The sequence below is a fragment of the Labrus bergylta genome, chromosome 2, assembly GCF_963930695.1.
Source record: "Labrus bergylta chromosome 2, fLabBer1.1, whole genome shotgun sequence".
NCBI lineage: Eukaryota > Metazoa > Chordata > Actinopteri > Labriformes > Labridae > Labrus > Labrus bergylta.
The window spans coordinates 31141832-31167145 of NC_089196.1; the positions used below are offsets into that span (position 1 = coordinate 31141832).

The 25314-nt window shown below is 43.3% G+C and overlaps 1 protein-coding gene across 1 annotated transcript; it reads left to right on the forward strand.

Moving 5' to 3' along the window:
* Window positions 1-1506: 1506 nt before the first annotated feature.
* Window positions 1507-24415, forward strand: inpp5jb (inositol polyphosphate-5-phosphatase Jb). The gene is made up of 13 exons (XM_020650690.3): window positions 1507-2134; window positions 8957-9444; window positions 12341-12448; window positions 12696-12804; window positions 16406-16522; window positions 17453-17628; window positions 17855-17966; window positions 18132-18241; window positions 18658-18865; window positions 19509-19646; window positions 20596-20679; window positions 20759-20863; window positions 21051-24415. Exons 2-13 carry the CDS (start codon window positions 8969-8971, stop codon window positions 21369-21371), a joined length of 2064 nt encoding a protein of 687 aa, XP_020506346.2. The 5' UTR covers window positions 1507-2134; window positions 8957-8968; the 3' UTR covers window positions 21372-24415.
* The last annotated feature ends 899 nt before the right edge of the window (window positions 24416-25314 follow it).

Below are 25314 nucleotides of genomic sequence, written 5' to 3' on the forward strand. Positions count from 1 at the left end.
TTGTGCAATAAATAAAATAAAATAAAAATAAAAGGAAGGCCTATATGTGACACCATACAACCCTCATAATGTTTTACCTTTTTAAAAATAAAATAATTTATTCATCATCCTTGAGGGAAATTCTTGTTTACACTAAGTTATTTTAGAGACATGCTTCACACACACACACACACACACACACACACACACACACACACACACACACACACACACACACACACACACACACACACACACACACACACACACACACAGGCCCGTATCCCTCACATGCACATACTGGACCTGTGGACATGTATTGGTGGAGAGATGTCAGAGTGGAGCTGCTACACAGAGAGAGCGCACCAGTGCAGGTTGGGGGTTCGATGCCTTGCTCAAGGGCACCTTGGCAGTACTTGGGAAGTGCCCTGGCACCTCTCCAGCTACCACAACAACTTCTGTATTTTGATCCTCCAGATCCAAACCCAAGTGGCAAAACAAGTGAATTTACACGACCTTCATCTTCTTGTTGAGCCTGACAAATTGTCCTTGAAGTTGCAGAGTAATTAGGCCAGATGCTTTATGTGCTGCTGTCCTCCTTCAGCCCAGACATCACACATCACTGTGTTAGTATATAAACGTGTGCATATAATGTTAATAGTTAATCCTTTTTTATGATGCAATGTTCAAAGTTGAGTTCTATTATTTGCATAACACATTTTATCAGACATCCTTTCCTTTATAATCTCGCATATTTGCATGTGTCTCTGTGGTTAGAAGCTGTTTAATATACCGTATGTAACATGTCTTTGTCTTCTACTAATGCACGCTTTACCCCAGCAGCGCCACATTGTCACCCAAGTCACCCACAGACTGAGCTAGTTCAAGTTCAATGTGCTTTATTGGCATGATGATACATTTTTTTTTATTGTCACAGCAAAGTTTTCAAAACAATCAACAATAATAGAACATAAAACATGTAACAATTATGTTATGTTTTAATATATAGGCATTAGTTAAATCCTGGTTGTATATATTCTCATTCTTAGTTTTGATATTTTTAGAGCTTATTTACTTTGTATTTAATATTATATTGTGTTTAGATTTGCTCATATTGTGTGTTTGGATAACCTGCTGCTGTAACACCACAATTTCCCAGTTTGGGATCAATAAAGTAATTCTCTTCTATTCTATTCTATTCTATTCTATACTTTTTAAATAAATATAAAGACTAAACATAAACATGTACAAATAAACTGTAGGCCTAAATATATTAAAATAAATTACAATTAAATGATTAGGCTACTAAAATAACACAATTAGGTGAACTAACTACCTGTTTGTCTTACAAGGTGTCAATCAGTAAATTTCACGCACGTTGCCATACCAACCACTGAGCGGCAGCAGTGCGTCATCATAGACTGTGAATACATAGAACAGCACCTCCACACCAAACCTCCACTGGCTGAGCCTTAAGCTTTGGCTAACGGTCAGTTTTAATGTTGTTGTCGTGGAAACAACCTTCGGATCTGTGACCCCGGCGTGGAACGGACACGCCGAGTCGTTCAGGAACGGCGGCCATGTTTGTAGGCGTCACTGTCCCTTCTACCTGCTGTGGTTCTGTGAGCTTCTGAGTCAGACTCACACTGTAAATAATCTTCAGCAGAGCACCGTTGGCTGGCTGGCTGGCTGGCAGGTCGGTGGCGGTTTGGTTTCCGGAAGCAGCTCTTGTCTTCTTTCTTTTTGAAGGGCAACGGGACAGGACACACACGCTGCTGCAGCCTGTGTCTTTTAAAACGCAGAAGAAGAAGAAGAAGAAGACATTTGTGCACTGAGATGTAGCCCTGCCTGGTGAATCTATCGAGAGCATCGCTCCAAACACACCTGCTCCTCCTATACTGTCATCTCCCCGCCGAGGAAGGAAGGAAGGAAGGAAGGAAGGAAGGCGCTGAGATGCCGTTGGTTTCGTCTGGGAGGCGACTGGAAAGGAAAGTTTAGTGTGTGTCTTTGCTTAGTGCTTCTCAAAGGAGTCTTTTTGTGAGTTAAAACCTTCCAACGAGGCTCCGGAGCGACCTTCGTGCACATCTGCAGAAACGGTTTACTCAAAATCCAACAGCTGTTAAAACCCCCTCCTGCACAGAAGAACCAACAACAGGTAAAGGTGATTTTAATGCGTTCTGTTTAGAAACCTGTGCATTCATTAAGGAGCTAATAAGACATGTTATTATCAGTAATGATAATCAGAAAGACAGGTGATGTTGTTTACTTTGGTGTTATTGTGAAATCTGACCCTCGTGCTTCTGTTGTGTCTACCTGAGAGGTGATATTGATGACACTGTTCAAAGGTGTGTGCTCCCAATTTGTCAGTAACATAAACCCGTTAACATTTCAAAAACAGTGACACAACATGACTCTTTTCCCTCCTTTTAGAGACGATGTTGATGAATCATCAGGAAGTCACACATCATAAAATGTGTTTTCACTCACACACACACACACACACACACACACACACACACACACACTCTCGGATATTTTCCTCCCTCATCTCCGACACACTTAAAAACACAAACACATGCACTCCGAGCGATAATATCTGATGGCAAAACAAGTGAATTAACACGACCTTCATCTTCTTGTTGAGCCTGACAAATTGTCCTTGAAGTTGCAGAGTAATTAGGCCAGATGCTTTATGTGCTGCTGTCCTCCTTCAGCCCAGACATCACACATCACTGTGTTAGTATATAAACGTGTGCATATAATGTTAATAGTTAATCCTTTTTTATGACGCAATGTTCAAAGTTGAGTTCTATTATTTGCATAACACATTTTATCAGACATCCTTTCCTTTATAATCTCGCATATTTGCATGTCTCTCTGTGGTTAGAAGCTGTTTAATATACCGTATGTAACATGTCTTTGTCTTCTACTAATGCACGCTTTACCCCAGCAGCGCCACATTGCATGATGTACATATCCAGTTTGTAGTTACAGTCTGGTGATGTTATGTGTGAGTGTGATGTTTGCAGTAGGGTTACACAATAAATCGCGGTCGCATCGTTATCACAATACGAGCTTGGTGGTTTAAAAAAAACAACACAGGAGGGAAATGTCGCAAACACAGTTAAACACAGCAGAAGGCCATAAACCCAGAGTTATAGATAATATGCATTCTTTAAAATGTGTTCAGTTACTGCACTTCATTTCGTTATTGAAATATAGAAAGAAGTAATCACACATCGACAATTTTTTTGAATATTAATAACAGGGCGCTGGTAGCCTAGTGGTTAGTGGGAGCGACACATGTACGGAGTCTATAGTCCTCCAAGTGGACAGCCCGGGTTCGACTCTCCCACATTTCATTCCCCTCTCTCTGTCTCCCTAATTCCTGACCCTATCCACTGTCCTATCTCTATGAAAAGTCCAAAAATAAGCCTAAAAGAATTCTAATATCACACAGGCCTTGTGTGTATCTAAAAAGCAGACTCGGTTCATTTCTGTATTTTTCAAATCGTAATATAATTCGCAGTTAGAAAAGCTGTTGCAATGTCAGTATTTCCAGTATTGTGCAGCCCCAGAATGCAAAATAATGACCCATGGCTACACGACATTCAAAAATCAGCGATCGACTGATTATCACTCCCCTAACAGGTTTTTTTTCCCCCCTTAAGGCTGCTGTTGCAACGTGCATGCATTTCTTCTTTGGTATTCACAAATCAGTTGGTTGCTGGGCAGGAAGGAACATTTAGGGTAATGAACCAGCAGCTCTGTATTGTTGTCATGCACTCTATAAGTGTAAAGATATTTCCCCTTTTTGTCATCGATGTCGGTTCTCTAAAAGGTTCCTGCACACACAGATTATGTTACTCTGAAAATAATGTTTTTCCCTCCCACTGGCCTTTGTTCAATGTGTGCTTGTTTGGTTAACCAGATGCTGCTTTTACATCTGATAACAACATGCTTCTCCTCGGCAGAGCGCCCTTTAAGCAGAGTGAAGCCTCACTGGATGTTTCCATTCGGCTGATTTCTCTAATTGTTAATTGACAGACTCTGAAACTGCAGCTTACAACATACGATTGTGCAGCGCAGACATTATTCTGTGTGTTGTCAGCACATGTCTTCAGTGTTTAAACTGTATAGCCCAATCCTTCTGACATCCTCCAGCCTCAGCTGTGACCTGATCAGGGAGATGAGGCCCTGCTGGATACAGAGCAGAGTTAACACAGCGGCACTAGGACCTGGAGGAGACGTCTACAGCTGTGGCAGCAGCTGCCCGTGTCATTTCTGTCCGGGTCATCATTAGTATCCCTGTCACAGGGGCATATGGCCCTGGAGGCCCTGAACACCAACGCTCTGTTTGGCTGTAATTTCAACAATAAAAGTCTGACAGGTGCAGAGTGAATCACACTGTGTACGTGTGAGGACACAGATCACTTTACAGTCATACCTAAAGATGGAAGGACATGAAATATGGCTTTGAGCTCAAACAATAGACGTGGGAAAAAATGTCAATACAGCCCCAAAAAGTTGAGTTGGAAAGGCAGCTCACACTGTATGACCCGAGGTCACACTGCACGAGTGAAATCGGCACGGAGCGTTGATAATTATCAACAGGAAACACCTGAAGACGGAGGTTGTCAGATCTCATATGCACCATACTCCCTCTCTCTCACTCCCTCTCTCTCACTCACACACACACTCAGCATCTCCAACAAACACAACTAGCAGCTCGAGCATCACAAACATTTCCTGTCAGCTGGAGGTCTGCAGATATTTCAACGTTTCTTTCATGATCGGAGGTGGAACACGGATTAAAGGGATACTTCACCTGTTGAAACATGAATCTGTATTGACATTGGGTCATATATGTAGGAGAAATGTGAAATACATTTTGAAGTTGGTGCCTTCTTGGTCGAGAAAAGGCAGAAAGTGGCGGCGGCCAGCAATATAGCAATATAGCGGTAGGACGTTATAGCGATATAGACGTTAAGTTTCGATTCTGGGAGTGAGTTCCCACCCACTGATCTGTGATTGGTCTGTAGCGTTGTAAGCGTTGTAGTTTCACCCCGCTAACCGCAACAGCTTCCAGTGACGCAAAAATCGCCATTTTGCGTCACTGGAAGTTCCTTTTCAGACTCAGAAATACAAAGATTTCCCATCTCAGGGGAAAATGAGGGCAGGATGCACGACCATTCAAAAATACTACCAGGTTTCTAATGATACAAAGATTAATGCTAATGGGTGAAGTATCCCTTTAAAGTGGCATGCCCTGCTGTTGCCACGGTGAATTTGGGGCGTTGAAGAAAGTTGTACGGCCAAATTATTAAACCTTGCCAGAAGCTCGTCTGACTGATCGGGAGCAGCTGATTGGGCCGCGATCGGGCGTCGTGTTGAAGGCTGTTTCGCCGGGTTACATCCTCCCTGCCTCTCTCTCTCGTCTCCCTGCCCCTCAGGAGGGCGCCTGTAAACACCATGACACATTTGTTATTATCAAATCATTCCCCCTCGCTCCTCTGTGAATGTGAGCGGAATAGGAAGTGTTAGTCTGACACGGCTGCTCCGAGGAAGGCAAATATTTTGGCTCCTGCTCCGTCGTATATATGCAATGAGAAAAACTAACATTTTGTTTTTTTGTGTGAGAAAGATTAAGTGCTCTGAATTTAGACTTAAGCTGCAGAACATAAAAGAATTCAGAGAAGCCTCTGCATGCATACATTTGCACATACATCCTGTCATTCCCGTGGTCATAACTCATTCTCCTTCCCGCACAGAAGCACATTATCGACATGTGTGATATACATCCAGTTGTTTTGACGGTCGCCGCTTGGATTGTGGCACGTTGACGTCATCCATGGTGACTGTGAGGTGGTTGGTTGAAGGAAACAATACAGAGCTCGTCCCTCTGGAGGAGGCAGAAAGTGTCACCTCATAGCGGAGGCAGAATGAAGAGAGGGGGAAGGAACAAAAAAAGATTTTAGGGTCTGGAGGGAAAAGAAATGTTGGATGGGAAAAGATGAAAATTGGTGGGTTGAGCGTTTTAAATGCCAATGAATGTGAAGGTGGGTTCTACAGAGTCTGGGAGAAGAGATGGAGAGAGAGAGGATTAGAGAAATGAGATGATAAGAGAGAGAGAGAGAGAGAGAAAGAGTGGGGGGGGGGATTAAAGCTTGGAAAAATAGACGGTGCCAGAGGGAAGTGTGAGAGGATCAATTTGGAGACATTCTGCAAAGAGACTGTCACCGAATGGGCTGCCTCGCTTCCCCTCGCCCTCGTTTTGCACCCACCCACTCCCACGTGTGCCCACACTCCCCCCCCGCCACCACCTCACAAAAAAAATGCCATACAAGGACCATAGAAAAACATCATGCCCAGCCCCGGCACCAGGTTATTGGTGGACAGAAAGCCGTCGTCTCATGGCCTTCATCTCTTCAAGGTCATGTGAATAATTATGAGGGAGCGATGTTGTTTCTCCCCAAGCGCACGACCTCCGCCTCTTTTTCTGACCGAGTATTTAAGGACTTTTTTTTCATCCATGTTGAGAATATATAACGAGTGAACATCCACCATGATAAGACCTGATAGTGTCCCCCTCACCCTCATGATATAAAAGACATGTTTCGCTCCTTTCTCACGTTTTTCACTGATGGATCTGGGTCGAGCCGATGCAGCGTTTTTGCCCGTGTCATCTTTTTTTTAAGGGCTTGGGCATTTTCTCAAACACAACAGCATGTCCCGCGTCCTTATGGATTTTTTTTTTCTAACATCTGAGTGACCAGTGGTTATTTAAAGGTTTGGAAAGCCTCTGGTGTTATCATTCATTTGATTTCATAAACCGTTTAGAGCATGGGGTGAAGTCTCAGCGACGTCACCGATTTGTTTTTTCATTAGGGATTATAAAGCCCGGTGATGGCGGTCACCATATTGGAAAAGGTTATCTTTGTCTTTTGGTCAAAGAGGGGGAGCGGGGGTCCTGCAGATCCTGCAGAAAGTCTTTCATTAGGTACTCAAAAAGAAGTCTTAAGCCGTTTGTCACAAATTCACTCCTGAAAATATCTAGAACATTTCAGGACGGTAGCTCCAAACCAAAATGCATCAGTTAATAATAAAGTTATAAATAAATCACCCCAGTAGTTTTAACAAATAAAGAAAAGAGCTGCAGATACCCACTCAATTTCTGAACCAGTAAACCTGTTCATTCCTGTGTAAAAAATGTTTCAACGTGGATTCCTTGATTTTGCAGTCAGGATCAAGTGGACACTTGCAGAGCTGCGGTTTTTTTCCTTCTATTTTTCAACACTGGTGTTCGCTGTTCCTTTTGCCAGAATGACTCCTTGCACCTTTATTTGTGTTTGAGGTGGCACTGTGTTGTCCTTGGTCACGTTGGTTTTCACCAGCTTATTTTTTACTTTTTCATCACCTTTTTTGAAGCAGTTTCTTTGATGTAAAATGCTTCTCGTTTTTTGCTTTAAAATCTGAATTTGAAATCTCATATTTGATATTCTGTAAAACATCAGCGGCATGCATCGGCTTAAATTCCTCCTTTATGTGTCCGTCCTCGTGCTCCTCTCTCTGTGAGATCTCTCTGCAGCTCCCCTCGCTCTCTGCTTGTTTGTTTGTTTCCGTGCTGTTGACTCTTGCTGTTGTGGACCGTGCAGCCGTTCCTCGTGTTAGTGTGTTTGGCAGGTTGCTCTGAGCTGATGTGAACTGACTGAACATCTCGCTGCTTACTGGAGGACTGGCAGGCGGCTCGGACACAAACTACAACTGTGTCCATGTTTTCTACCCATGCAGATAGGACTTTCACAATACCATCCATTTAAACATCAAAACACAGCTTCTAAAACTTAAACTATATGGATACCTCATTAGTTACCATGGCAACAAAACCCAGATGTTGCCGACGTATATGTGCAATACAGACGGAGAGAGTCAGCCTGCCTGCTCTCTGTCTGTTTGTGAGAGACGATGACTTTAACATCTTTACGTCAAAAGGAATGGAAACACAGGGCGCTGATGGTCTAGCGGTGAAGTCATGCGCCCTGTGTACAGAGGCTGTAGTCCTGGTTCAAGTCCGGCCTTGGCTTGGCGTCTCTCCACCCAACACTTCCTGTTTCATGTGTCTGCTGTACTGCTGATCATGACAGTAACACAGATTGTATCAAAAAGCTCAAGTATCAAACATTTTGACGCCCTAACATCCAAACCCCCCCTCCTTCAGAAGCTCCAGTCTCTGTCTCTGCCTGCTTTCTTATCTGTTGTGTTATGTATCAGGTACATAAACTAGAAACATTCTGTCGGGTGGAGTGTGATGTGTGCAGCTGCGTTCATCTGTTTTCAAGGCAGGTAATTGAACAGGCACGCCTGTGGGAGTCAGACTGACTCACTCAGATGTCCTGCTGGGTCCGTCGGGTCTCATGACTCACCAGCTGAACTGACTGACTGTCTTTGTGAAGACGGCCGTGTTTTATTCTCTTCATTGTTTAAGTCGTGGATACGCTCCATGTTTGTTTTTTGAATGTATTTTCATCATCGATTATTTTTTTAGCATCGACAAAGAGCTCTAGTCCTGATCTGTAAGTGAAATAAGGTTGTTACTCTGATGCATTTTGATAAATCATGTTTGAAAAAATCGATTTTCGTATCGTATTTTTAATGATCGATGGTATCAAAAAGGACAGAAGCACGGTCCACGGTCAAATTTAGTACAGAACGTAACCAATGAATCTGTGAAATTTAGACAATGTGTGGAAGTTTCACTGCAATTTTTATTCATTAAAAACAAGAAATGTCTCAGTATTGGTTGCCAAGGACTTCTTCTGTTGCCATGTATTAGAAACAGGTATTGATCAGCTAAAAGGCAGCATTGATTTAGTCGCACAGGATGCTCTGGATGAGTTCAATTCTTAGAATGCAAACCTAAATGATCTTATTTCTTGTGGGAAAAATGCCTGTTGTTGTTTTTATTTTCTTGTCACAGAGTCCTTAAGAAATGGACCAAGACAATCTGAAGAAAGACGAAAAGCAAGAAGACAACCCAAACGGAGCAGCAGAGGCTCCAGCTCCAGCATCAGATACAGCAGCTCCAGCCTCTGGTCCCCCCCCCTCCAGCAAGCCTGCAGCTTCCAGCAGGCCTCGGAGGCCGCAGAGAAGCGCCCGAGTCGAGGGCTCCGTCGACGTCTCCGAACCCAAACTTGAGCCTCAAACTGATCCAGCACCTGCGTCCAACGAGCAGCAGTCCACTCCTGATGGCTCTGTGCCCAGCCGTCCTAAACCCTCTCGCCCCGCTGCAGGAGGGCGCACGGGGCCCGGCAACAAGGTCGGTCCCAAGGGTGCGGGACACCACCCGGTTAGGGCGGCCTCAGTCCCACACCCCGCCGTGCTCCCTCACCTGAACCCTCACGCACAGAGAGCCTTCTCTGTAGCCGGTACAGCCGACACTCAGGCCCAGACTGTGGAAGACTTCAGGCAAGTCTCCTCCTCTGAGAGAGTGTGTGTGTGTGTGTGTGTGTGTGTGTGTGTGTGTGTGTGTTTCAGTGGTCATGTCTCAGCATGTCTGCACATTACCTCTTAATCTCAGGCAGCTGAGAAACACAAGTAAGACACACTGCAGAGTATTTTTTATTTGTTTATTGACATTGACATTGAAGACTGTACGGACACTTTTTAACATCTTCTCTCTCGTAGTCCTGCATAGAACACTCTGGTTTATTGTTTAGTGAATAAAGCTAGTGGATGGAAAGACTAAATTAAAGTCAACTAGTGACCAGGGGAGGTGGGCAGCGCGACTCACAGACTGTGAGTCTGTGGCCTACATCACAACTGATCTACCGTATTGTAGCTAGAAGGAGTAAAAACTCCACAAAGCAGAAACAGACCGGACTTAAAGAGCTACTCAGCTGCACAGAAACTGCAGGAGGAGGAAGACATTTTAGACTATTGTTTCTCTCTGGGAGACCCCAAAAAACAGACTGCGTCTCATAACACAGCGATTTATATTCCAGATTTCACGGTAAATCAACACAAGCCATAAGTTCCTCAAAGGAGGTTTAAGAAAGAGCGTTAAATAAATCCACTTTCAAAGTAACACAATCAGAATCAGAATCTGAATCAGGGTTTATTGCCAAGTACATTTACACATACAAGGAATTTGACTTGGTGTGTTGGTGCTAAACAATTAACAAGGAAATAAAGCAGAACTAGTAACAACTTAAATAATACAGATTAAGAAGATATTACAATATATAAAGTAGAATTTAGAAATGTAAAATTTAAAAATAAATAAAAAGACCAAACTGGTCTTCTCAGCTCCCTGATGCTTTTTTTTTAAACGTGTTACTGGTGTCGAACTCAAAATGGACACAAGACAACAACAAAGTCAGTTTAAACATCTGATATGTCGTCTTTGTGCAGTCATTAATAAGATGTGATGTTTCAGTGTTGTGGAAATCATCCCGTTCTGTTCAATTTGACATTTTACACGCCGTCCGAACTTTATCAGAGACAGGGTTGAACATCTCGTTTGAGTAGCTTCTCTCTTCCAACATTAAAGCTTTTTGTCTGGAAACTTTGAATTCACTGATGATCCGTTTTAGGGACTCCGACATGTCCAGACCTGTGAAGCATTATGACACATTTTTCACTTTCCTGTGAAAGGTTTGAGTCTTCCTCTCCACTGGATGTTCCCTCGTCTGTGTGGGTGTGTCTCAAACATTTCCCACATTCAGTACGCAGTGACACACTGAACAATACAACCTGATCTGTGATTTGATTTGACAGCACGAGAGGTAGAAATGTGTTAAATGTAAAAAAGAAAGAAAAAGCCCATGTACAGTTTTTGCTTGAACTTTAGGGTTAGGTTTTTGTGGTGTCATCTGACAGAAAAACACAACTTCAACTGAATAAAAAAAGAAGGTTTTAGTGTGAATTAAATCAAAGAAATGAAGAAAACTCACAACTTAAAGAACATACTGTTCATGCTTGGTTGGTTTTCACGTGCAGTGGCTCTGCAGCGAGTCTGTTTGAAGTGTAAGTTTAGTGATAACGTTCCCAGCATAGTGAGCTTGCTGCTTTTTATAGAACATTCTTGGTATTGTCTCGGGAGTTCAACTTTTAAGTGCCCGGGAACAGCTGTGACATCTGCAGCCTGATGGCCCCGAAGTGTCTGACATGCTGTGCTTCTTTCTCCAGAGAACAGCCGTGTCTTATACCTTACTCATACTGTAGGTCTGTTAATGAGTTACATTAACCAGAGAGGCTTTGAAGATATATCGTCATCCTGACTCGTGCGATACAGTTGTTGAATAAATAGTGCCAAATATCGATATTTCAAAAATTAGACGCTTCCCTGTATGTTTGACTCATCGTGTCACCGCCTCATGAGTCCTCACGGTGGCGCTGATGACATGAATGAGGGTAAAGGGAACGGAAGTTAATCCGCCAAAGAAGTTGACAGTGAGATAGAAGAAGACGGGTTTAGAGTTAAGAGATGAAGCATGATAAGAAATCTGCACCTTTAAGAAAAAGCTAAAGACCCAGCTCTTTCATGAATACCTACTAACTTAATGATGATGGTCTCCATATTATTGATGATGATGATGGTAATGACGATGGTTTTTGTTTGATATCAACGACTTATAAGATGGTTTCTATACTGATTAGAGCTCTCAAGAACTGCCCTCAATGTTGTGCTTTGCCTCTGGTCACTTCCTGTCAGCACCTGTGTGTCCAATCAGACTCAAAGCTGATCGTTTGCTCTTACTCACATTGTTCCCTTTTTTCTAGATCCTTGCTTGTGTTGTTCTTACTCTCTGATGTACGTCGCTTTGGATAAAAGCGTCTGCTAAGTGAATTGTAGGAGTGTAGAATATAGTGGATGTTGTAAATTATATATATTGGCTTTTTCTTTTTGAATATGACTCTCAAAAGAGATCTTTCCTGCCAATTTGACTCGCCGCCTCACTACTTCTAGCCGCCTCATGGTGGTGCTTATGACCCTAAATGAGGGTAACATAGACGGAGGTTAAGTGGCCAATAGCAGAAGTAGACAGCGGGTTAGAGGTAGAAAAACACAGTTGTTGTCTCATATATTGAGTTGTATCATTATATGATTGTCTTGCAGTTTATCATTTATCACAGAATGTCTGTGTTTTGATTGGTCGTTACTGTGGGCCACATATTGTGTCGTATCGTCATTAACCCTTTTGCTCCCACTCCTGATCAAGACCTCACTTACTGTAGTCAGAACTTGATAAATCTTGAAAATGATTCATCGGGTTCTGCTGTCTCGCTGGGAGTCCGCAGGTTATGACACTGAGGTGTTTAGATGACTTATTACATAACACACTTCTTTTCCCCCCAACAGGGTGCACATCATCACATGGAACGTGGGATCAGCACAGCCACCTGATGACATCACTTCCTTGCTGGGGCTGAATGTCAGCGATGGAAACACGGACATGTACATCATTGGGTGAGTGTTGCAGTGGACGTCCACTTCACATAATGATTTTTGTTCTCTTGTCCCCAAATCGACACCGCAGATGATCCCTCTAATGAGGCTCAGATCTGAAACACAATGTCTCTCCTCGTGGCTACAATTTCCCCAAACTGTTACGTCATTAAAGCTCGGGCTAATCACCTCCTCTCACATCTCTGTGTGTGTCTGACCCCTGCGTGTGTTGTTGTTGTTGTTGTTGTTGTGTCATTTTCTCTTCAAGGCTGCAGGAGGTGAACTCTATGATTAACAAAAGGCTGAAAGATGTCCTCTTCACAGACCAGTGGAGCGAGGTCTGCATGGAGAGACTCAGCCCCTTTGGTTATGTGCTGGTTAGTAATCTTTTCATTATCAACACATATGCACACTCTCTCATAGTCAAACACTCGCTGATGAGATCTGTGCTTCCTGCTGCTGTTTTTGCGTTTCATTTTGCTCCCTGAGCTATGGATCGACTGATCACTTCTACCAGCTGTGTGATGTCAGCGTATCTGCTATCCTCTCTTTTCTGCAAAGCCCATAAGTCAAGCTCTCACTGCACCTCAGTCCTCTTGGTCTCCGTGTGTGTGTGCATGTATGTCTGCAAACGTTCCCCCTGGTCTCTAATTTTTTATTTGAATGCCTTCACATATCCAGCATGGAAAGATATAGCAGCTATGCACGTTTGACTCACTGCTGAAACACAAAGTGGACTTCTTTTTTAAAGGAGGAGTTCACACATCCAACTGTCTCATGAAGTACGTGTGTTGGAATTAACAAAAAATCACATTGAAAATAAAAAATTCCTGAACACTACTCTTGCTCTACAACACCCATTGTTAGTTCACTTTATGCTTGCAGTCCTGTTTGCTTTTGAAGGTCAGAAAGAGGTATCAGTATTCATGTCCACCCTAAAGCTCCTCACATTACCTTTAAAGGAGCTCTATGTAACTCTGACCCCTAGTGTTTAAAACGGGTACTGCAGTCCAGATTAAAAACATTATAGAGAGCTGCCCCCCCCCCCTCCTCTCTAGAGTCCATGCTCACACAGGTCACCATGTGGTGGACTCTGAAGCTTCAGTGTTTATCCAGCTCTGCATGGGTCTGTAAACCTTTCTGTGTTCTAACCTCTCTCCATTTTTCAAAAGCATCTCCAATATTGATCCTAGTTTGAGCACGTTTCTGCTCGTGGAGCTTATTAGAAACATGCAGAGGCTTTTTAGGTCGGGTACAATCACTTCTATCTGAACCACTTCTCTTGACCCGCTTCCATCGCTGCAACACCTGTTGACCTGATAACTGCTCTCATATCTGGCAAACTGAGGGGTGTCCAAAACGGCCGTGAGGGGGGGTGTCTGAAAACCGCCCACCATTCAGGAGCAGAATCTAAAGTTAGAAGGAGGACATACTGGCTGCTGCGTTGTTGTCAGAGAAGCCAACACTTCAACATAGCATGTTTCCTTAATGTCTGATCATAGTGAGGAACCTTTATCATTTCAGTCACTGGATATCTGACATATTGCTCCTTTAAGTATCCAAAGGAAAGCTTAAAAACAAATCATACCAGGCCTCTTGTTTCAAACACATACAGTAGCTGTGTTTGGTGTTTGTCTGGCTGCGTCTGAAATGCTCGGCTCTGTAGTCATGGTGAGCCACAGAGTGTGAATCAGCTGCTGAGCTAAAAGAGATAGACTCATGTCTCCCAGGATGCTGCTTTATTTTTGGATCATGTTGCTGTCAGTGTTGAAGTGGCTCTGACAGTGAGACTGACACTGTCCTGCAGCCATCTCGTGGTCTCGCTGGCTTTCAAAGCTTGTTATAATCGTCTCCATGTGACTTTTTGGTGTACTTCATGTGTGCAGGTTGAGAGAGGGTCTGCTAGTGTTTGTGCTCTTGAGTAGGAATCTCTCTAGTCCTTAACACAGCAGGACGAACGTGAACCAAAAACCCCACATCAGCCCCGAGATAGTCCGCTCACTGAGAGGTTCAAACTGTAAAGTGCTGCGAGGACAAGAGCGCTAACTCCTATCAGCCCTCCTCTGCAGAAACACAGAGTCGACAAGACGCCTTTTCTGGCTATTCAACACACAATTGCCGAACGTCAACATTATTTCTGTTTGTGTAAGCGTCACTGTACATGCTCAAATTAGCAAAGACAATGTTTTCCACTTTATCTCTGATTGCAATGTGGCACAATGTATTGAATGTGCTGCAGCACGACTTCTTGCCTGATATATTGGATTGACCTTTTGTTACATTTTGATGACTGGACATTTGATTCATTAAACCACTAACGAGCTAAACAAACAGCAATTAATTAAACGATTGGAGAGACTCATTACCGACCTCTTACAGCTGATATTTATTTTGTTAAACGTGTGATTGATTGGTTTCTGATTGGTCTCTAAAGGAGTGATACATCGACTGTGAAAATCAGGGCTAATACGAATAGCTGATTCTCAAACCTTTGTGTTTTTTCATCTCCTTTTTTAAAATTCTTTGTGTCCCATGTGTGGAGGCTATAGTGATCCAGCGGGTGGCCCGGGTTTGAGTCCAACCTTTTCCCGCATGTTATTTCCCACTATCTCTCTCCCTGCTCATCGCTGTCCTTTCCAAATAAACCACACAAAAAAACCTTCTCGTTAGCACATTAACCAATGAATCAACTTTCCTCTTTTTTTAAGTTTAGAAACAAACTGAGAGGAAATATGTCACTTATTATTTTACACTTAACTTCCTCCCAAGTCCAACACTGCCCGATAACATCACACTCACAGCTCATTGTGCATACAAGGTCAAACATACACAGCCATGCACACACACTCTCTCTCTTCTCTCTCTCTCGTTCTCTCTGTGTCTTCCACTAACACACGCACACACACTTGTCTCTGGGCTTAAATGTCTTTTTTGTTCCCAGCCAAAATGTAGCATGACAGCCTTCAGGAGCGCTGATGTTGATAAGAAACGTTTTTCAACCGCGGTGCACAAACCCATAGGTAGACCCTCACACACACACGCGCACAGATACACACACACACACACACACACACACACACACACACACACACACACACACACACACACACACACACACATACGCATTGTCCGTGTTTACACACAACACAAATGAAGTCGGCTCTCTTTACGGTTCAGTTGAATCCATTACGCAACAAAGTTGTTCAGATAGCCGGTTCGTATACAAGCGAGGGGGGGTCTTGTGTCACGTGGAGATTTGTGCCTCCGTTACTGGCCGCCGGGCGTTTCAGACGGAGTGTGATCATGCTGCGTCGGCCTGCAGTTGGGGGGTTGGGATGTGCGGACCACTGGAGAAAGAGAGAGAGAGAGGGAGGGGTTTGACATAGTATGCAAATTGCTCATCTTGTTCCACTTGACAGATGCACGTGTCGCTCCTCTTGTACTGTTAAAAATGTGTGTGCACTTTTTCTTTACTGCAGATGCAATAATGTCAGAATTTGCATGTCATTATGTGGCTCAACAAGAAACAGGAGGTGCAGGAGACGAGGGTGGAGGGTCTGCAGAAAGCAGAGGTCTGATTCTCGAGTGTGTTGCTCATGTTTCCTCGACAAAGTGGTTTGTTGCCACAGCGAGCGGTGGCCTCCTTAATGTGCAGCGCTTCATGTGGAGGAGCGGGAGAGCTGGGCCACAGGCTCCTGCAGGGAGAAATGGAAATGCAAGAGGAGGGAGAGAGAGAGGTGGGGGGAAAGAAAGAGAGAGAGAGAGAGAGAGAGAGAGAGAGAGAGAGAGAGAGAAAGCTGAAATGAACTCACAGAAACGCCACGAGTGATTTGTTTATTTAAATATTCCTGCACATTTCTCAGATATTTAAACAGTTACCCTGAACTTTGTAGCTGCTTAAACAGAATTATGCAAATCTCACCCTGATAACTTTCACTGTGCAACTGTTCAAACCAACACATCTCGTCCGTCCCTCAGGTGACCTCTCAGCGGATGCAGGGCTTGTTGCTGCTCGTCTTTGCCAAGTACTTCCATCTGCCCTTCCTGCGCGGCGTCCAGACTGAGACCACCCGCACCGGCCTCGGGGGTTACTGGGTGAGATGGCCTGTGACACCACTCTGTGACACCACTCTGTGACACCACTCTGTAACACCACTCTGTGACATGTGACATCACACACATGGAAGAAAAAGGGACACTCTGTGAGAGCAAGGAGGTTTAAGTCTCACAGACTGTGAATTAATGTTACGTCCATGATGACAATAAACGTCGGTCTCAGTTAGACGCCCGTATACATTAAGTGTTAATGTAGTTGAAGCACCTTTTTTTTCCAGAAAGTATTAAAACTTTAAAGGTCACATATTATCCAAAATACACTTCCCCATGTTTCTCTATCACTAACATGTGTCTCTAGTCTGTCTACAAACCCCCCCAATGATGAGAAAAGTCCATCCTCTCCGTCTTTTGCCTGCTCCACTTTTCTGAAAATGTGTGCTCAAACAGGCCGTCTGGAGATTTTCCCTTCATGACATCACAAAGGGCAGTAGCCCCTCCCCCAGGTGGGTGGCACTCCCACAGCTAGGTGTTTGTTCTCCCCTCTGAGTCTGCCTTCTCACCGTAAACAATAGGACATGGAGCAAGAAAGCACGAGACACCTAAGCCCTTCCAGAGAGGGGGCGTGGTCAGACACAGCTCATTTACATATTTAAAGGTACAGACACAGAAACAGTCTGTTCTGAGCAGGGCTGAGATAGAGGGGTTTATAGACATGATCAAATACAGGATCAGAGTGGATTTAGAACAAGAAACTTCACACACATGTTTTAAGGAGCTCTGAGACTTATTTAGAGTTTTTGAAAAAGGAGAAAAAGGAGGAGAATATGTGACCTTTAATAATAAAATGATCAGTATTGTTGTGTAAGGTGGCCTCTTGCTTTGTAGGACACAAGGGGGCATGAGCATCAGTCTCTTTTATAGACGGCTAACAACATAACTCAACTTCCTGTCCGCCTGTGTTTGTTTCAGGGGAATAAAGGTGGTGTGAGCGCCCGCATGTCCGTGTTCGGTCACACCATCTGCTTCCTGAACTGCCACCTGCCGGCTCACATGGAGAACTCGGATCAGCGCATGGAGGACTTTGAGAGCATCCTGCAGCAGCAGCAGTTTGAGGGCCAGTCTGCCACCGGGGTCCTCGACCATGAGTAAGTAACACGCACGCACACACACACACACACACACACACCTCAGCACAAACATACACACACACACACACACACACACACATAGTTTTATTTAGAAATATCTGTGACATTCCCACGTGTGTATTCTGAGTATTAATGTTTGATGAGAGGAATCATGTTACACTTACTGATGCATAAGTACGACTGCATGCGTTTGATGAATAATTAAACCGCCTCTTCCTCCCAGCGTGGTGTTCTGGTTTGGAGATCTCAATTTCCGCATCGATGACCTGGACATGCAAGTGGTCAAATCAGCAATCGATAACAACAAGTATGCAATGTTGTTGGAAAAGGATCAGGTAAATATGAAAGAGAAGCCCTCAGCAGGCATGAGTCCATACAGTGTATATGATTTACTGTGATCAGGAGTGACTTCAGGCTGCACGGTGGTACAGTGGTTAAAGAGCTAACAGTAAGAGCTGGTTTAAAAGACGACTAATATTTATTGATTCTCTTTGTTCCAGCTCAATATGGCCAAAGACAACGAGACTGTGTTGGAGGGTTTCCAGGAGGGGCCTCTGAAATTCTCTCCCACCTACAAGTTTGACGTTGGAACGAACACATACGACACGAGGTAGGTGATGCGGCACCACGGGGGTTGAAAAAGGCCACAGATCCCATATTAAAGAGCCTTAGTAAGCCTCTCCTCTCTGAAAGGTCCTTACAGGCCTTAAGGGGAGCATTAAAGAACCTCTTTCTTCACAAATGTTTTTTTTAATCCATTTTCACACGTTCCTTTATTATATTTTCTCCTTCCTGTTCGTTTAGAAACCAGTCAGAACCTCACTCTCTTGATCAGTCCTTTAAAATGTTTTTTTTAATGCTTTTTCGTTTGTATGTTCTTTATTTATTGGTTCATATCGAATAACCAACAAATATAAAACACATGGATTTCAAACTAGATTGTATCTTCTTTTTTTTCTTTCCCTCCCCCTCCCTCTCTCTCTCTCTCTCTCTCTCTCTCTCTCTCTCTTTCTGTCCCTCACCCAGTGGGAAGAAGCGTAAACCAGCTTGGACTGACCGCATCCTGTGGCGTCTGAGAGCTACCGCGCCTGCAGGAGGGGCTCTCAGCGCGGGGAAGCGGGGCTCCATGTCAGGCCTGACCAGCGGGACCAAAGTGACTCAGCACTACTACAGAAGTTACATGGAGTACACGGTCAGCGACCACAAACCAGTGTCCTCCATCTTTACCCTGCAGGTGACACATCTTTGATATTTTAAACACAAACACAACTAAAGCAATAAACACCTCGGTCTGAAGACTTGATTTATTTATTGGATATGAAGTTGAGGATTTTTTAAAATATTGTATGCAAGTTTTTCTTGGAGCAGCAATCTTACTCTTTTGTAATCCAGTCCTACAAAGACAATAAAGCCTTTCAATTAAATTCAATTTAACAGCAGAGTGTCCACTAATGGTGTTTTTGTGCTGGCAGCGCACACAGCCTCAACGTAAGAGCGCCTCCTACTGGTGCTTATCGTTGCTAGGTTACAAAAGTTGGCACCACTGCTTCCCTCTGTAGTGACCATAAGGTCTCTTATAAATTACTTTGTACGCTTAATATTTGCTTAAAAAATACAATCTAAAGGAGTCATGGTCCAGCGTTAGTTGCAGCTCAAGACCTGGAAATTGTAGACTCGAAGGATGCGTCAGAATAGTTTCTAATCTTGCATTGTTGTTCAGGAATATGATATCAAAACCACTTTCTTAATTTTGAAAAGAAATTAAGAAAAAAGTTAACACAGACCCTTAACGTTATGTCACTCATACTGCCGTACAACAAAACTTTACAGATAGAATTAACCTTTACTTATTTTTCTTTGTATCATTTTCTCTTTAGTTCCCGTACAAGGTGGATGTTCCCCTGGTCACAATCATAGTGGAGGACGAGTGGAACAGTATCCCTGATGCCATCGTTAAATTCAAACTGACCCCAAACTTTCCTCGCAGCTCCTGGGACTGGATCGGACTGTACAAGGTAAAACATTAGACGTCTTCACAAATATGCACTCCTGATAATATCTAGATCATTTCAGGAGGACTGCTCCGGAGATTCTCCTGACTTGACTGTTCACATGCACAAAAACGACACAGACATAGAAACAGAGTCTATATGATGCTATAATGAAAATATTTGTCTTTATATCAATGCTACATGAAGTTCAACAGAATCAAAATACCAACAAAAGAGCAAAGAAGAACATTTTGGCAAACAGAAATCATAATGCATCCTTTAAATTAGAAACCTTAGCGATCTCATGCACCTTGCATCGTTCACTGCAAATAAGCGTCACCACCCTCTCCTTCTGGCTCGAGGTGAATTCTCCGGAGAATATCCTGCTGCGATCTCACATCAGCTCACTCTGAGTTGAGGAGAAACTCCGGGTGAAGTCAGAGAGAAAAATGTAGCCGTTTGTGTTCACACACACAGCTACACCTGCAAAGTTTTTCAGGAGTTTTCTGCAAGTGTGAAAGCCCAAAGTAAAGTTTTTTAATCATGATTTCAATCAGGTTTATTGCTGAGTAGGCTTTCTCTTATAAGGAATTAGTTTCGGCACCAACGAACATTAAACGGAGAAATATAATTTAAAAAGTAGAAAGCTATTAAACAGCAGTACTCCTAATGCCGAGGAACTTCAAATGAACAAGTTAAAAAATATATAAAAAATAAGATCTCTGAAAAGAAGAGATTTACAGTTGTGCAGCAGCGTGCACGATCATGGTGAGTGCATAGACAAAGTGTGCAGAACACACTCACGTCCTGTGTGCATTAATGGAACGCTCAGAGTCTGATTAAGTGGCTCAGCTTTGATGTAATGCTAAGTGGCCTCTGAAGACTCGTTGTCTGATCATAATCAGGACTTGCATGGCATTTTATTTCTGAATCAAGTAGTTCCAGTCTGTGATTGTGCTGCTGCCTCCCTCAGGTGGGCTTCAAACACCATAAGGACTACGTGGGCTACGTGTGGGCCAAGCAGGAGGAGAACGATTTCCTTCGACAGGAACAGGAGGTAATGTGGACGACATGAGCCGATTTATCCTCCCAGATCTTTTCACTTCACCTTTAATGGATGTGAACTCTCTTCCCAGGTAACCTTTACCGAGGAGGAACTGCCCAAAGGCTCGGGGGACTTTATCTTGGGTTACTATAGCAACAACATGAGCACCATTGTGGGTGTAACAGAGCCATTTCAGGTAATCACAGGCCTGACGCTGCTCTGTGATAGGTCAGAACCATCAAGTGCATCACGTCTCAGAGGGTGACACTACATCTGTCTACATTCTGCTAATGTTCCCATCTGCAACTTTACAACATCTACTGACATTTAGCTTCTGTTTCTCCACCTTCCACCTCCTCCATCCTACTCTAATCCATCTTCAGATCCAGCTCCCCACTACAGGTACTGACCCCAGCTCTTCAGACAGCTCTGACTTCAGCTCAGAAGACGACAGCACTGTTGTCCACATGAAGACGAGGTCGCGCAGCCCCAGTCCGCGCAAAAAGCACCGCAGCCATCGCGCCGGCACCCACAGCCACAGCCACAGCCGCTCCGGCAGCCCCGGCCCGGCCAAAAAGAAAGAGCCCGATGCAGCTGATGCAGCTCCGGCTGACAGCACGGCAGCAGCTGAGCGCGAGTCCCCAGGACGTCCAGCAGAGGGCGGCAGCAGCCAGGGAAAAGACACAGGGGACGCAGGGGTGTGATGTACAACCCCTGAGTCCTGCTGTCGTCACAGGTTACATAGCCAACTGTTGTGTCTTGTATCACACACATCCACCACACTGTATGTTTTCTGTAATGAAATGATACAGTTTCTGATGCCATCCTTTTTCAGGAACAGCCCTCCGGTTCGTCCAGAAGGCTAACTTTGCCTTGAGTTCTGAAGCTGTGCACATTGTTTTTTTTTTTCTTCTTTCGCTCTGTTCTGTGGTTCTTCTACCTTTGTCCATTCTCAGGTGTGGACAGTACAGGGAGCTGACACCTTGCATTAAGAAATACTCAAGGATTTATAGTCATGTAGAGTAAAAGAGAAACCAATCCGTCCTGTTTTTCCTGACACTGCTTTGAAACCCCGTGCTGTCATTTCAGCAAACTGCATGTCAGGAAACACTTGAGTTCGATGTGTTGTAAACATTGCTCGCTAATCATTCCGTATCTATCATGAAAAACAAATCTGCCCAGATTAATATGCATTTCATCCAAACATTTTCCAAACATGGAGACAGCCATGCAATTTGACTCAGTTTGGTGACTCTACTCTTGTGGATGTTTCCCGCCCTGCGCGCATTCTGCAAAAACACGATACATGACATGCAGGTTGATTTTCAAAAATGAGCCACCAATGAGAGTAAAGCCAGGACTGAAAGGGGGGGGGGGGGGCTTTAAATAGAGCACTAAATCAGTGCAGTGTGTGTGGGAGACTGTCTGTTAGCTGACACTGCAGAGCTGTCCTGCAGGAGCTAGTTCATTAACGGTCGCTCACGAGCTCTTCTGGTCACTACAACAGTAACATGAGCCGGGGAACATGCAGAGTAGTGCTTTTACACTACTGTCCTGTAGTGGGCTTTATCTTTAATCACACTGCACCAAAGTTTAAACCCCACCTCCTATGATGTTAGGACGTTTTGTAAAATGTAAATAAAAACAGAATGTGATGACTGGTAGAACATTGAACCCCATATTTATTATTGAAAATAGCACAAAGACAACATATCGAATGCTGAATCTGAGAAATGGGATCATTTATATGCCCGTTTTGAATTTGATCCCAGGTGGGTCAGGATCATGTTCACCGCTCTGTACCATCACCTCTTCTTTTAACTTCACTTTTGGGAATTTAACTTCCAGAAACGATTTTCTCGTCGATCTATTTTCCAGCTCAGTCTCTCACAAAGTGGTGAACCCCTCCCCCTCCCCATTCTAACTCCAGATACACTCAGCCTCTCTGGGATGCTTTTTTTTCATACCCAATCACAGGGTTCTCACAATAACTGAAGTTTAAACTTCATTATCATACTAGTTAAAATTAAGCAATATTGATGCTTGGTTCAACCACAACAACAACAAAAGAAGTCAGAGACACCCAACATTGGGTAACTTCTTGTTTTTAGTGATCAGAAATTGCAGATAAACTCTGTCACGCTGTCAAAGTTGCACAAAAACAGAAACAAAGGTTTCGTTTTCCTGACATTTTCAGGGTACTCATTCTGAGAGAGACAAATAAAAACAGATCAATGTCAGTCTGAAGTCACTAAAATGATCTTGTATTTTGACAACCCTAGTGTCAACATTCGATATGTTGTCTTTGTGTGATTCTCAGTCAAATATGGAGTTCCAGTGTTTTGCAAATCATCACAGTCTGATTTTATTTACATTCCACTCAAAGTCCAAACTTTAAAAAAATAAAAAAAGCATCTGCAGGAATCGATTACACTGAATTCTTTCTCCAATCCTTTCCTACATATCAAAGCGTTGCCTTTATGCTGGTTTGGTTGTTTTAAATCAGTTTTGAGTGCCATTGGTTGATAAACGATCTGAATACTCTACACAGGGCTTTGCATCATTACTGTAGGAGGCTGACATGTTCCACTCCTGTGAAATATCTCAAACTAATGAAATGCTTCATGTTTTATATGATTTATACTTTGTGTTTTCTCTCGCTCAGATGCTCCATTGATGACGTCGGTGATTCGCCGACAGTGACTCTAGTCGCAGTAGTCGTGTTGCATAGTTACTGTGTGACCTCTGATGCACCGTCTTAGACACTTTGTACTTTCGGGCTGTTAGCGTTAGGACAGTGAATACTGTTGTAGCTGTAACCTCAGTGTGTATTCTGTGTGTGAGAGTGTGTGTGTGTGTGTTTTTATGGATGTGTGAGTGTTTCAGACGAGCGAGCGTGTGTGTGTGTGTGTGTGTGTGTGTGTGTGTGTGTGTGAATGGGCTGTGACTGTTTGCATGGTTTGCTGCTGGACATACTTTACATTCCGGTACTGTGCTCTTCGTGCCGTAAAAAGTGCTGTTTTTGACTCCTCTTTGTTATAATCGTGGCTGTGAAGTAATTAGAAATTTAAACACTGTACGTAAAGTGTAGGAGTTTCTCCGCGGTGTACTGTACGTGTTATAGGTGAAAGAAAAAACGCAGGACCGCTCTGCTTGTTTCGAATCATTTCATTGGTGCGTTCATTTCGATTTTTTTTACTGAATGGAAAATCTTTTTGGACCTTTTTTGTGTCGAGTGACATGTTTAAAAAAAAAAAAACAAAGTTAAAGATTGTATGACTTTGTCCTACTCTAGATAATTTAGATAAGTATGATCAGCTGTGAAGTCACGACCAGTGACTATCTTGTTGTGAAATGTTATTGAGAAAAAACAAAAACCCACACCTCTGTCTACAGAATGTTATTTCTTTGTAATTAAGTGGCTAACATAGAAGACATATGTGTAAAGGATAGATATAAAGTATGATAGGTAGAAGACAATCTATGCCACACAGATTATTTTAATTAAATTATGTATTTATTTTCTTATTTAATGTGAAATGAGCCTGAATTCTGCTGGCCAGTGAGGGATCACACACACAGAAGGCCGTCTGTCCTGAGTCTCCTCGTTGTTATCGCCATCGCTTGATAAATGGGTAGTTGAAGTACGTTTCTTAGTGAAAAGCATGATGGGATGAGGAGGAGGAGTGGGTGTTAGGTTCAGATGAAGGTGGGGGGGGGGGGGGGGGCATGAAGACAAAATATGAGAGATCAAGAAACAGAACATGTTGAAGAGATTATTTATAATGTGGATTTAAAGACAAAATAAAGTTGATGGCCTTAAAAAAGGAAGAGTCTATTTCTTTGAATGAATGAATGAATGAATGCAACCTGAACTGTGGTTGTCATGACAACAACATTTTAAAACTTTGATTTAGATGCTCGTTAAATCAAGCGATGTCTGCACCTGTTTTGATACCAAAGCATTAGAAATAGAAGTCTTAATGCACCCATATCGGGTCATTTCTTGTTTTTCATTGCCAAAACTTTTAAAGGTCACATATCCTCTTCTTCATGTGTGTGAAGTTTCTTGTTCTAAATCCACTCTGATCCTGTATTTGATCATGTCTATAAACCCCTCTATTTCAGCCCTGCTCAGAACAGGCTGTTTCTGTGTCTGTACCTTTAAATATGTAAATGAGCAGTGTCTGACCACGCCCCCTCTCTGGAAGGGCTTGGGTGGCTCGGGCTTTCTTGCATCATGCCCTTTTGATAACGATGAGAAGGCAGACTCAGAGGGCAGAACAAACACCTAGCTGTGGGAGTATCACCCACCTGGGGGAGGGGCTACTGCCCTTTGTGATGTCATGAAGGGAAAATCTCCAAACGGCCTGTTTGAGCACACATTTTCTGAAAAGTGGAGCAGGGAGAAGACGGAGAGGATGGACTTTTCTCATCATTGGGGGGTTTGTAGACAAACTAGAGACACATAGTAGTGTTAGAAAAACATGGTGAAGTGGATTTTACAGAATATGTGACTTTTACGCAAACTCCAGAAAAACTACGGAAACATTGCTGATGTTTTGTGCAATTTAGTGTCTTCATTTCAAACCTTGAAAATCATCAAGGTTTCCTCATTTACAGTGATGTCAAGATACAATAAAGAGC

What these genes read in the sequence shown, in the direction of transcription:
- inpp5jb (XM_020650690.3), top strand. Translation starts at nt 8,969, where the DNA reads ATGGACCAAGACAATCTGAAGAAAGACGAAAAGCAAGAAGACAACCCA. An exon ending in CCTCCATCTTTACCCTGCAG is followed by an intron (nt 18,866 to 19,508) that starts GTGACACATCTT and finishes TTTTCTCTTTAG; the next exon opens with TTCCCGTACAAGGTGGATGT. An exon ending in ACTGGATCGGACTGTACAAG is followed by an intron (nt 19,647 to 20,595) that starts GTAAAACATTAG and finishes TGCCTCCCTCAG; the next exon opens with GTGGGCTTCAAACACCATAA.